Consider the following 13,337-nt stretch of genomic DNA (forward strand, 5'->3'; position numbering starts at 1 on the left):
ACACAGGTGCATTAACCCAGAAGGCAGTGAGTTTATGTACATCAGTGCTAACTTTTTAATAATAATTAAAAATAATATTAACTAAGAGCTAATTTTGTACCAAGATTTATTCTAAGTGCTTTGTACTCTTAAGAGTTTTAGTAAATAAAAACTAAATTTGCTTTGCAATATCAAGATACCCTTTGGAGTAATCAGACAGTGTCTCCAACTCCAAAGACTGGGGACTTGCCACTTTCAGTTCTATAACTCTGGGCCTGGTTTCATCAAGAAAGAATGAAGTGATGGCCTGAGAGCTGTCTTGTGAATTAAAACAGAAAGCTCTGGACCAACAGAGGAATGTAGACATTCCCTTTAAAAACAATAATTGAGTATAAACCAGCTCTCCAAATAGGTTAAGGCCTTTTGCCTTACAGGTGAAATGTGGTAGAACTTATTGCAGAGACCAGCCTCTCAATATTTCAAAGAAGTGTGACTTCTAAAAAGTTTTTACCATCATATAATTTCTAACATTAAACCTCTCCTATGTTGCCAATAATTTCAAAGAACAAGAGGCAGGTATATAAAAACCAATGACATTTCACATCTTTAGAGGGTGCCCATCAGAGATTCAATAATAAGATACTTATAGGCGTTTAGAGGTGATCTGAGCCCCATGCTGGACACACATAGATGTTCATTTTAGGTAAAAATGCAAGGAAAATATTTCTTGGTAATGTGCTTTGTGATAATCTCGTTAGCATATTTTCTTTTATCTGCTTGTTAATGTCTGATAACTCATTTAAATAGGATAGACTCTTTCCTGAACCAGTGATGAGTTTTAATATGCAAGCACCTACAGAGGTAACAATGACTGACATCTACAATAAGATGTAGATTCTGCATCAGAGCGGAGGTTTGACCCAGTAGGACTGTGGTGGCCTGACTTCCCAGGCAAGGTTTAGCGGAAGAAGCAGAACAAGTCAGACAAACATCTGACTGCCTCAGTCACTGTCTAGTAACCAGTCTTTCCCTGCTACAAGCTGGCTTCAGGAACTGCTTATGAAAAATGACTACACTCTGGACACAATTAAGGTGACTAGTGTAGGCCCTCTGGTTAACCTGGAGGGAGAGGGGGTGGGTATTTATGCTGCTTTGAAAATGTATTCTTATGGAAGTGTGACATCTCAGTTACGGGCTCAGTTCAGTTCCCTGCTCACTGGTCATCTGAGAGTCACCCCATCGACAATCCAGCGCCCCCGCCCCACCGAACCACAGCCCTGCTCTACAGAGGGAGTCCCTGACTTGCTGAATCATCAATCCTACTTCCTACCAGCACGTCCCAAGTCCTGACTGAGAATTCTCTGATCAAAAACACCCAAACATGGTCATTTCTATCCTCACAAAAGAGAATATAATTTAACAAAATTGTGCAGGGCTGAAGAACACGCCTGCCCTGGTGCACTAAAATTTTCTATCGAGCAGAGCCACCTAGTGGTAGAACAGAATATGGTTTTTTTTTTTTTTTTCAGTTCAGGTCAGTTCAGTCTCTCAGTATTGTTTGACTCTTTGTGACCCCATGGACTGCAGCACGCCAGGCTTCCCTGTCCATCACCAATACCCGGAGTTTACTTAGACTCGTGTCCATTGAGTCGGTGATGTCATCCAACCATCTCATCCTCTGTCATCCCCTTCTCCTCCCGCCTTCAATCTTTCCCAGCATCAGGGTCTTTTCCAGTGAGTCAGTTCTTTGCAACAGGTGGCCAAAGTATTGGAGTTTTTAAATTCTCATTTAATTTCTCTCTCCTGGTGTCTCAGATGGTAAAGAATCCACCTGCAATGTGGGAGACATGGGTTTGATCCCTGGGCTGGGAGGATCCCTTGAAGGAGGGAATAGCAACTCACTCCAGTATTCTTACCCGGAGAGTCCCAAGGAGAGAGGGGCCTGGGGGACTATAGTCCGTGGGGTCACAAAGAGCTGGACCTGACTGAGCCACTAACACCAAGAACAATCCAACCTAAGTGGGGTTTTCTTTTCTTTTGTTTGTTATATGTTCATTTTTACTCACTCTTGTTCAGTCATCCTGTTGAGACTGTCACCTCCATCTGTTTTCCTGACCAAACATCTATTCATCCAAGATAAACAAACCTACAGTTTGTTATAACCAGAAACTTTTAGAACTAAAACAGAAGCCTACTCAACAGTGTCTCTTTAGAAGGGCAAGAAAACATAAGTACTAATTTATTTCTAAAGACAAAGAATCACTAAGATATTTATATTGTACTTTTCTATTTTCCATAACTCACACTTCCATTTCTCCACAAGACACCAATGTACACCCATAAAAATGGTCACATAAAATTTATAGGCACAGAGAAGGTGAGTGAAAGTCCTCAACTGTGGCCTCCAAACCCCGCTCCCCCACTCACATAGAATCCATGGTAGAAACAAGAAGTACCTTGGGTTGTTGTGGTTTGGTTCCTTTTCTTCCTCTAAAGTAGGTAAACATTCATAGTCGGCTAGGACAGAAAAAAACCAGGCTCATTATTAGTCACTGAAATTCTACTTTTTATCCACAAGACTTATGCCGTTGAACATCATATCTCTCTGATCTGTTACTTGTGCAGAAACAGCCTCACCAGGGAATTTCAGAGGTTAAAAGATTAATCATGGCAAGGCTCTTGAAATGGAAAAAGCACTAATGGTGCAGATGCAAGACTTCAGCATGTCTCTGGCCCCAGCGGCAAAGGGCACAATTCATCACTGCTTGGTTGTTCAGCCGCTGAACAACCCCCAGGGGCTCCAAAGACTAGAATCTGCACAGTTCAGGGTAGACACTGGAATAAAACAGCTTCACCGAGCTTCTGCTGTGCCTGCAGAATGATTTCAGTCGGGAGCAAGAAGCAGGTAAAGCGGGGAACAACCGACCTTCTTAAAGCCAGAATTTTCTCCCGTTGCATGTCTGCTATTTTCAAGGGAGGGAAATCTGCTGGATCTATTTCCATGCGTCAAAACAACTCTCTTCTTTAGTTGTCAAATGGAAATGGTTTTAGTGATTGTAACAGGACCATGACTTGTATTGCAATTATCTCAGCCACAAAAAAGGAAATACACCAAAATATTGAGATTATCTCTGGGTGGTGGAAATCTTTTCTTCATTCTACCTTTTTTTTTTGCATTTTCCAAATTCTGCTGTGTATGTACATTACTTTTATAAACTAAAAGCCACAAAAGGAAACTATTTTAAGGATTATCTCAATGACTCACCCCTACGCTCAAATGCTTTACCAAGCCACTCTTCCCCCAAATTGTCCATGTTAGTTAAGTAGTTTTCATCTTTTGGAAAGTTCATCTTGATGAGCCTCTGGTACAAAAATTCTGATAACAAGTATCTGGTTTTGAGGAACTCCACTGTAGACTGTTGAATCTGATAGATCCCTGGGTTGTTTTTTGTTTTTGTTTTTTAGATAAATGTTTTTAAAAAAGTGGTTTGATAATATAAATAGTGGATTGTATTAACTTAACATGAGCATTAAGATAATTTATTGATTTTTTAGAGAAATTAAAAATAGAAGAAAAAAAAAACAGCTGTCATCATTTTTAAGTCCAAATATTGATTTAATGAAAAGTAAGGAATGTATGGGCTTCCTCGGTGGCTCAGTCGGTAAAGAATCTGCCTGCAATGCAGGAGACCAGGGTTCGATCCCTGGGTCTGGAAGATCTCCTGGCAAAGAAAATGGCTACTGACTCCAATATTCTTGCCTGGGAAATCCCACGGACAGAGGAGCCTGATGGGCTATAGTCCATGGAGTTGCAAGAGTCAGACATGATTTAGCACTAAACTACCATCAGCAGGGAAGATATACTACAATTACTGTCAGATATCAACTGGAAATTAAGTTATAATGGGATATTCATATTACTATCTCTGCTAGCACAATCCAATAGCACTTTCTACAATGAAGGGAGTGTTCTAGATTTGCATAGTCTGATATAATAGCCATTAGCCACAGGTGGCTGCAGTGACTAAGGTATGAAGTTTTAAACTTTTATTTAGTTTTTAAAATTTTAAGTTAAATAGACATAGATGGCTAGTGCCTATTAGCACAGTTCTATGTAAACTATATTTGATAAAGTTTTACATCTATGCACACATTAAAATCACAGATCTCTAAATTCTATAATACTTTGGGTAATGCTGGATGCTAACTTTTTCCAGAGAGTTTGGTCTCAAGAGATTTCCTCACTTGAAAAAAAAAGAGTCCATTTTCTTCTTGAAAAAGTTCATTTGAAAAAATGTGCAAAAATACAAATAAGTGGCAACAACTTATGCAATAATTAAACTATATATTTAAGGATGGTCAGGCCCCAGTTAACTCCTTGCATGCTCTGGAAGAAAGGTAGGTGGGCTCCCAGGGTCCCACCCAGGATCCAATGGCATAGTTATGAAGAGGGGGCAGCCTTCTCTTAGCAGAGAGTACAGAGAAAGCTACCTTCGGTTATTCCACACCACATACCATTTCGATTCATGCTGTTCATCCACTTATCAAGCTCTTCCATTTCTATTTCCATCACAGAGGGTGTGTCTTCCTCAAAAATAGGGCTAGAGAGAGAAAGTCAAGAGCTTGTTGGAAAAACAGAACAAAAGACAAAACCAACAGGTTTTGTGATGTGCTAAATTTTGTTTGAGGACAGCCTAGGCTGTTGACTATGAGGAAGGTGAACTTGATTCAATGTCTTATGCTCCAGGGTAATCTAGGAGTTTGCTCTATTCAAGAGGACCAAACTCTAACAGGAAAAAAAGCAAAACCAAAACTAAACCTTCGTCCATTACTGATGATGGGCTGAGAGGAAGCACAGGAGAGTTGGCTCCCCACAAGGTACTGAGATGAGTCTGAGGCTCCTCCAGGGAGCTGCCACATTTAGCATTTTAGCCTTGCTCAATTTCACTTCCCTATCTTTGGGGATTTTTGATCAGCGCTCCAGGTCAGGAGGCTGATTGACGGGCCACTTTGATCACCTCGCCCTTCCATTTCCAGGCTTTCCTGCCTGGAAGAAATGGAGCCCTTGTGCTCAGAAATCCAGGGCCCTCCCTGGCTGGGGTTCAGCTCTCCCCGGGGAGGGAAGAGTTCCCAGTTAATGCAGGTAGGATTCGGGGAGGGGCCCACCTGCTCTGATCCACTGGCTGCCACCCTGCGAAGGAAGCCAGCCTAGGGTCCAAACAAGCAGGACCGCGCCCCAGGCCACCCCTCCAGGCGGAATCTGCTCTCCCCATCCCCTCCTGCCACCTCTATTTCTTTTCCTGCCCCACTCCCCACCAGGATCTTCTCACCATAAAAACTCTGGGTTTCTACTAGGGTTCCCCTCCTTTAACACCAACTAAAATCTCTTCCCTAGTGATAAATTTTTTAATCAGAATAAATGAACTGAAGTCCTTGAAATACACCCAGGGTCAGAATACTCAATCATCAATGCATTTGGAATTGACAGTGGTCAGAAAAAGGTTCTTTTCTGAACAGAGGACCTTCTCCCCCGTCAGATCCCCTGGCCTGTGGTAAGGTGTGGGAACTCCAGCACATTCTCTTGGGGTTAGGGAAGCAGAAGGGCCCTGCCAGGGCTGTCAAAACCAGAACTCTTGAAAATCTGGCCCTTTGATCTGCTCACCACCACCCCGCCCTCCACCAACATCCTGGTCCACCCCAAAGCTGAACTGGACACGGGTTGGGGGCTGGGGGGACTTACACTTTCACGTTTTCACTTCCCAGTTCATCTAAAAGACAGTAAATATAAAAGTCATGTTAGTGTTCAGTATGTGTAAGAACATTTTATTTCCACATCAGCTGAAATCTCCTCTACAAAGAGGGGAAATGACTTCCAAGAGATTACGTCTTGAAAGGGGCTACAGTTAACGTCTACGTCAATCAAGGGCAGATTGCCATTGTGAAATGAGGTCCCGTCTATGTGAAATCTTTCTTTTAGATCTCCTTGTGACACAGCAAACTGAACTCTGTGACCCTGTCCCTTGTCACGGAGTAGGACGTGGGGCATCCCTCCCAGGCTCCCCTGGGGACCCTCCTCTCACCCCTGCTCTTTGTAAGGCTGTACCCCTCACAGCCTTCTGGTCTCAATGAAACCAACCCCCTAAGACAGAAGGACCCCTGCCAGTTGATTAATCTCTCTTCCTTTCTTGTTCCCTCTGACCTCAATCCTGGGCTAACTGAACATTAATCAACCAGAGTCCAATGACTAAAATGGCTGTGTAGATGTCATCAAGCACAAACTCAGGTTGTCTCTCCAGGACAAGAGAAGCTCACGGACACCCAGCCATGGCCCACCTGGCCAGAGAATCGTAAACCAGAGATACCCTGACTCCCAAAATCATGATTAAGAAATGTCACAGTTGATGATTAATTGCAGCCTCTTTGTTCTTCTCCTTTAAAAACACCCCAAACTCAACCACCAAGTTGGAGTGGATCTGAGACTTCTCTCCTGCCCACTTTCATGGCAACCTGTAATAAACCCTTCCTTTGCTGTAGACTCCCACTGTCAGAGCCTGGCTTCCCGTATGGCAGACACAAGAGTCCTTTGCCCCGTTATATCAGCTTTCCTCAGAAAGGCCTCCCCATCTCCTCTGTCTGAGACAGGGCCCATCTCTGCCAGTTCAGCTTCTCTTTGCTTCTTCACAGTGTCTGCCACTATCTGCCGTCAATCCGGTTCTCTGGTTAACTCTTCATTGTCTGTCTCTCCCACTAGACCGTAGCTCCCCAAAGGGCAGGATCACGTCTGCCTTGTTCATTGCGACATCCCCACTCATCCAGCTTGCACCGTTCCCAACAAACACCCCGTACGAATTGAGTAAACGAACAAGTCTTCATCTGGATCGTCCAACGCTGGATTTAAATTCGTGCCCAATGTTTTGGATTTAGCATCTCATAATAGTGAAACTTCCAACAGACTTGCTTTTGGTTGCTTTAGTTGACATGCATCAGGTGACAGTCTGCAAAATGGCTTGGATGCGGATCAGATTCCAGATGGACATGTGGCAAGAATTAGAGCCAAGTGCCCCAGGTCAACCTCTCTTTTGCTTGGCAGGGGGACAGATGCACCCAGAGAAACGAGGCAATAATGGCCAGTGAGTGGACAGCACAGCCCCACCGCGCCTCCTATGATGTGAAGAACCACCGAGAAGCACACTGCCTTACAGAGATCCACTGAAGACTCAGAGGGTCATGATTCTCAGCCATCAGAGGCCTCCTTTGTCTGGGGGGCAGAGGGGAGGCCCCAGCGAGGGAGCACAACCAGCAGACACCTGGAACTGAGCTCCTGGCAGCCAGGAGCCACTATAATTTTCTGTGGGTTGGCAGGCTTTAATGGCACCACTAACCCCGGGAAGCTGGGCACGGTTGCCAGTTTCACGCCATCACTGCTGCCCTTCGAGGGGCTGTAGCTTGTGTCCTCCCACTCTTGGGCAAGTATCTGAAGCTCCCTGCAGACACCCGACTCCTCTGGCAAAGGGAGGGATGTTCACCTTATTTTTATATACATGCAGTTTTCATCTAGCACTCACAGGCTCTTTCCTTAAAGGATTTTACTATAAATAAAGCTCCTATACAACCGAACCTGCTTTACAGGTGACCCACAAAAATGCCCCTGTTTTGTCACTACGGCCTCGCTGCTCTCCCTCTTTCTCTGCTTAATAGCCCCTTGCTAATTTCTTTCAGAACAAATGGCCCCACAGCCCGACTCTTGAGGGGGTGGATTTATCTTTCTAATCTGGGTGCCTGCAGGCTTCGCTGTGAGCTGGAGCTAGACCTGCGTGCAGATGATGGAAAAGTTTAAAAACCCATTACAAAAGTGCTCCAGATGCACGAGTGCGAAGCTCCTGTAATCAGTATTCAAACAGAGCAAAACGCCTCCTGTGGCTTCCTCTGCCCTGCTCCTCGGCCATTACCCCTGCCCCGGCCGCCATGGCAAAGCGAAAGCATCTGGGAGGGCGCTCCGGAGCAGAGCATTAAACCGCGAGGGAGACCAATTAGCCGTCCGGGCAGTCAGGCCCTGCTAGCTCCACTGCACGGGGCCCGTCTCTTTATTAGCAGCCACCTACTCCCTGTGCGCCCCGCGGCGCTCACTCAGCCCCCCACCTGCCCTTGACTCCACTTTGCCTCCTACAGCCCCGCCATTTCCTGTCCCCCTCCGTCGGGTCCCACAGGACGCCCGCTTAGCCCCGCGCTTAGCCCCCGGGGCCCTCTCGCGGCTCCTCTCCCCGTGCGCCCGCCCGAGCAGTGCAGGGTGGGGCCGCGGGCCGGAGCGCAGCAGGAGACCGTCTTGCTCATCTGGTTTCCGCGCTCAACGCGAGTATCCTTCTGCAGACTGAGCGAGCCAGGTGTCCTGGAGCCACAGCCTGTTTAAAGTGCCGCTTTACTGCCAGCTGTTTCCCCTGCAGCTCTTTCCCAGAGAGGCAGCCCATCAAGGCACCTAATAAATATTAAATAATAACAACTGCGGATCTAATGCCTGCGAGTCTGGGGAGAAGGGTCACTGCACATCGAGTCACTCCTAGCCTTCCCTTTTCCTGGACACGGCACAGGCGGGGCCAAAGAAACAAGGGTAATTCCTCTGCAGGTGACCTGTTCTTTCCAAAGATGTTGGCCAAATGCTCCCCAGCTGTCAAATTTCAAGACATTTCTTGGTGCGGAAGATTATATCAGGATGTAGTCAGAAAGGAAAGAGACAATGTGTCTATGCCTAACACAGGACATCCTCGATGACCTGCCACCAAACAGCCCTCTGACCCAGTAGGACAGTTTTATTGTTCCTGGAAAGTTAAATAAAAAATACATTTAAATCAAATTCTGTCCATTTAAATAGTCTCCTTTTACTGCCTTGTATTATAATGTTAAATATGAATGGGTGGATTTTGGTGGGCAATGTTTGTGAAATTTTTAGCTGTCTGAAGAGAAAGTCATCGTTAACCATCTGTATCTATGTTAAAGGAATGGTGAGTAAAAGAAAATATTCAAATACAGCTCTCTTGACCTAGAACTTTGGTGATAAGCAACTGCTTTGAAATTCTAAGATTTCCATTTGTGGTTTCTTAAGGGGAGACACATTTAAAGTAAAAGCAAGGTGCCAATTTGTTTTAAGAATAATGTGCAAATTTACTTTTACCTCTGACATTGTGTTCTCTAAAAAAAAGTTCTCACATTCTTTCATCAACTCATCTCTGCAATACACATTTATTGAGCAGCTAGTAATGTGTTGGGCAAGGCACTCTGTGAGATAAAGGGGTGAAAATAATTAGTTTCCACTTACAATATGCCGGGTACTGTTTTTTTTCTAAGTGCTTTACATAGATGAATCCACTTAATTCTCCCAACAACTCTATGAGGTGGTACTGAGTTTTGCCCGTTTAACAGATGAGGAAACTGAACCAGAGGTTATAAAACTGGGAAAGAGAAAAGCCAATTAAGCCGAGTGTTCCAGAATCTGTCCCTATAACCTTCCTGCCACACTATTCCACAAGATGAATAAGACAAGTTCCTGATTCTTTTGGACCTTAAAGAGAACATCGCCTAGTAAGAAAGAGAGACCCAAAAAAAGGCAAGTCACCAACTGATGACAGGATTCACAACTGTGCACAGTAAGTGTGAACACAGTCGAGCGGTGGTGATTAATTTTGCCTGGGGTCTGACTACTCAGCTCTTCATAAAAACCTTAGAATTGTGCATTGTAGAATGGGGTGGCAGTCTGCCAAGCAGCCAAGAAGGAAATTCCAGACAGAAGACGCAGCATCAACCAGGTACGGAGGCCTTCGGGAGGGAGCAGCACACATGCCTGGACCCTGTCCGAGGTCAGTGCTCACTGGGTAGCGGCTTCTGAGTCTTGAGACTCTCGAAATGGAGTTCAGTGAAAAATCCCTTTCTGGATCTAGTGACTTAGAGCATGATCATTTGACTAGTCAACCCCAAACTCCCCCGACCCCAGGACTCTGCTAGGTAAGACCAGCTGTAGCCTACGGTTTGGGCAGGAAATTCTATTTTCCCTACTCTATTTTTTATTTTGTTTTTATTTGGCTGTGCTGGGTCTTAGTTACAGCGTGGGGCTCTAATTCCCTGACCAGGGATCGAACCAGGGCCCCGTGCGTTGGGAGCATGGAGTCTTAGCCACTGGACTTTGCAAAAAAAAGATCCAAGCATCTCTGTTTGCCTTTTCTTTTCCTCTGGCTTACAAAAGAGCTCCCACGTGATCACTGTTATTAGGTCACCCTGAAATTGCAAGCAGTGGAGAAACGTGTAATTCCTACTTTCTTGGAATCTATTACATCAGTCCTCGCCATGAAAGGTAATGCACTTCAGTGCTTCCTTCCCAGTTCACATTTGCCCTGCTGCTGCTGCTGCTAAGTCACCTGCTGGCATAAGGGAAAATGACCATTTACAGCTCTGCAAGAACTTAAAGCTTCTCCTGGTACAAGGATAGTGTAGGGACCCACAGGCCTAAGGCATGCCCTCAAAGCCTGGGGTCCCCTGTTAGTGGATGTGAAAGACAAAAAGTGAGTTTTGTATGCACATATAAATATATATCTTATCACTCTTGAGTGATTTTTGGAATGCCTAAAGGCTCAACTTGAAAATCTAATTGGAGTCATTTTTTACCAGCATAAGCAAAAAGAACCCAAGTTGGCTTTGGACCCAGAACCATCCCAAAACCTTGTATTTGATAGTCCTGGCATTTGAAGTGAATCCTCTCAGAGTGTATCACTGACCCAGGGAATGATCTATGAGACTGGCTTACTACTGATGGTTTACTATTTTACTATTGGTTTACTATTTACATCTTTAGCTGATTAGGAATTTCATTTTAAAAGTTAGCACAGCTTTCATAGGAATAAGAACCACGCTTATACCCAGGCCTTGTCAGGATCAAATGGGTGTATGGCATGGTGGAGAAAACAGCACCTGTGATAATCACAGATGGAAGAATCCTCTTCTCGTGGGGATGACTCAAGGACTCCAGTCGTGGCCACACCCCCATCTAACCCACTGCTTCACCAGCCCGACTGGCTCCTCCAAAGGTCAGAAAGTGTTACATTGACCAGTTCAGTTCAGTTCAGTTCAGTCCCTCAGTCATGTCTGACTCTTTGAGACCCCATGGACTGCAGCACACCAGGCCTCCCTGTCCATCACCAACTCCCAGAGTTTACTCAAACTCATGTCCATTGAGTCAGTGATGCCATCCAACCATCTCATCCTCTGTCGTCCCCTTCTCCTCCCACCTTCAATCTTGCCCAGCATCAGGGTCCTTTCCAACAAGTCAGTTGCTCGCATCAGGTGGCCAAAGTACTGGAGTGTCAGCTTCAGCATCAGTCCTCTCAATGAATATTCAGGACTGATTTCCTTTAGGATGGATTGGTTGGATCTCCCTGCAGTCCAAGAGACTCTCAAGAGTTTTCTCCAACACCACAGTTCAAAAGCATCAATTCTTCGGCGCTCAGCTTTCTTTATAGTCCAACTCTCACATCCATATTTGACCACTGGAAAAACCATAGCTTTGACTAGATGGACCTTTGTTGGCAAAGTAATGTCTCTGCTTTTTAATATGCTGTCTAGGTTGATCATAGCTTTTCTTCCAAGGAGCAAGTGTTTTTTAATTTCATGGCTGCAGTCACCATCTGCAGTGATTTTGGAGCCCAAAAAAAATAAAGTCTGATACTGCTTCCACTGTTTCCCCATCTATTTGCCATGAAGTGATGGGACTGGATGCCATGATCTTAGTTTTCTGAATGTTGAGCCAACTTTTTCACTCTCCTCTTTTACTCTCATCAAGAGGCTCTTTAGTTCTTCTTTGCTTTCTGCCATAAGAGTGGTGTCATCTGTGTATCTGACATTATTGATATTTCTCACGGTAATCTTGATTCCAGCTTGTGCTTCATCCAGCCCACTGTTTCTCATGATGTACTCTGCATATAAGTTAAATAAGCAGGGTGACAATATATAGCCTTGACGTACTCCTTTCCCCATTTGGAGCCAGTCTGTTGTTCCATGTCCAGTTCTAACTGCTGCTTCCTGACCTACATATAGATATCTCAAGAGGCAGGTCAGGTGGTCTGCTCTTCCCATCTCTTTAAGAATATTCCATAGTTTGTAATGATCCACACAGTCAAAGGCTTTGGCATAGTCAATAAAGCAGAAGTAGATGTTTTTCTGGAACTCTCTTGCTTTTTTGATGATCCAAGGGATGTTGGCAATTTGACCTCTGATTCCTCTGCCTTTTCTAAATCCAGGTTGAACATCTGGAATTTCACAGTTCATGTACTGTTGAAGCCTGGCTTGGAGAATTTTGAGCACTACTTTACTAGCATGTGAGATGAGTGCAATGGGGCATAGTTTGAACATTCTTTGGCATTGCCTTTCTTTGGGATTGTAATGAAAACTGACCTTTTCCAGTCCTGTGGCCACTGCTGAGTTTTCCAAATTTGCTGGCATACTGACTGCAGCATTTTCACAGCATCATCTTTTAGGATTTGAAATAGCTCAACTGGAATTCCATCACCTCCACTAGCTTTGTTCCCAGTGATGCTTTCTGAGGCCCACTTGACTTGACATTCCAGGATGTCTGGCTCTAGGTGAGTGATCACACCATCGTGGTTATCTGGGTCATGAAGATCTTTTTTGTACAGTTCTTCTGTGTATTCTTGCCACCTCTTCTTAATATCTTCTGCTTCTGTTAGGTCCATACCATTTCTGTCCTTTATTGTGCCCTTCTTTGCATGAAATGTTCTCTTGGTATCTCTAATTTTCTTGATGAGATCTCTCATCTTTCTCATTCTATTGTTTCCCTCTATTTCTTTGCACTGATCACTGAGGAAGGCTTTCTTATCTCTCCTTGCTATTCTTTGGAACTCTGCATTCAAATGGGTATATCTTTCCATTCCTCCTTTGCCTTTCACTTCTCTTCTTTTTACAGCTATTTGTAAGACCTCCTCAGACAGCCATTTTGCTTTTTTGCATTTCTTTTTCTTGGGGATGGTCTTGATCCCTGTCTCCTGTACAATGTCATGAACCTCCGTCCATAGTTCTTCAGGCACTCTATCAGATCTAATCCCTTCAATCTATTTCTCACTTCCACTGTATAATCGTAAAGGATTTGATTTAGGTCATACCTGAATGGTCTAGTGGTTTTCCCTACTTTCTTCAATTTAAGTCTGAATTTTGCAGTAAGGAGTTCATGATCTGAGCCACAATCAGCTCCTGGTCTTGTTTTTGCTGACTGTATAGAACTTCTCCATCTTTGGCTGTGAAAAATATAATCAATCTGATTTTGGTGTTGGCCATCTGGTGATGTCCACGTGTAGAGTCTTCTC

General features: G+C 44.4%; 1 protein-coding gene across 2 annotated transcripts in view; it reads right to left on the minus strand.

Moving 5' to 3' along the window:
* Window positions 1–13,337, minus strand: part of TMEM154 (transmembrane protein 154) — a 50,958-nt gene that overhangs the window by 10,902 nt on the left and 26,719 nt on the right. For both annotated transcript variants that reach the window (XM_061142508.1, XM_061142509.1), the window contains exons 4-6: window positions 5,720–5,747; window positions 4,495–4,580; window positions 2,436–2,496 (exon numbers count right to left, since the gene is read on the minus strand). In XM_061142508.1, coding sequence (XP_060998491.1) covers window positions 2,436–2,496; window positions 4,495–4,580; window positions 5,720–5,747 — 175 coding nt within the window. The remainder of the gene's footprint in view (window positions 1–2,435; window positions 2,497–4,494; window positions 4,581–5,719; window positions 5,748–13,337) is intronic.

This window comes from Dama dama, chromosome 5 (assembly GCF_033118175.1).
Source record: "Dama dama isolate Ldn47 chromosome 5, ASM3311817v1, whole genome shotgun sequence".
Lineage (NCBI taxonomy): Eukaryota > Metazoa > Chordata > Mammalia > Artiodactyla > Cervidae > Dama > Dama dama.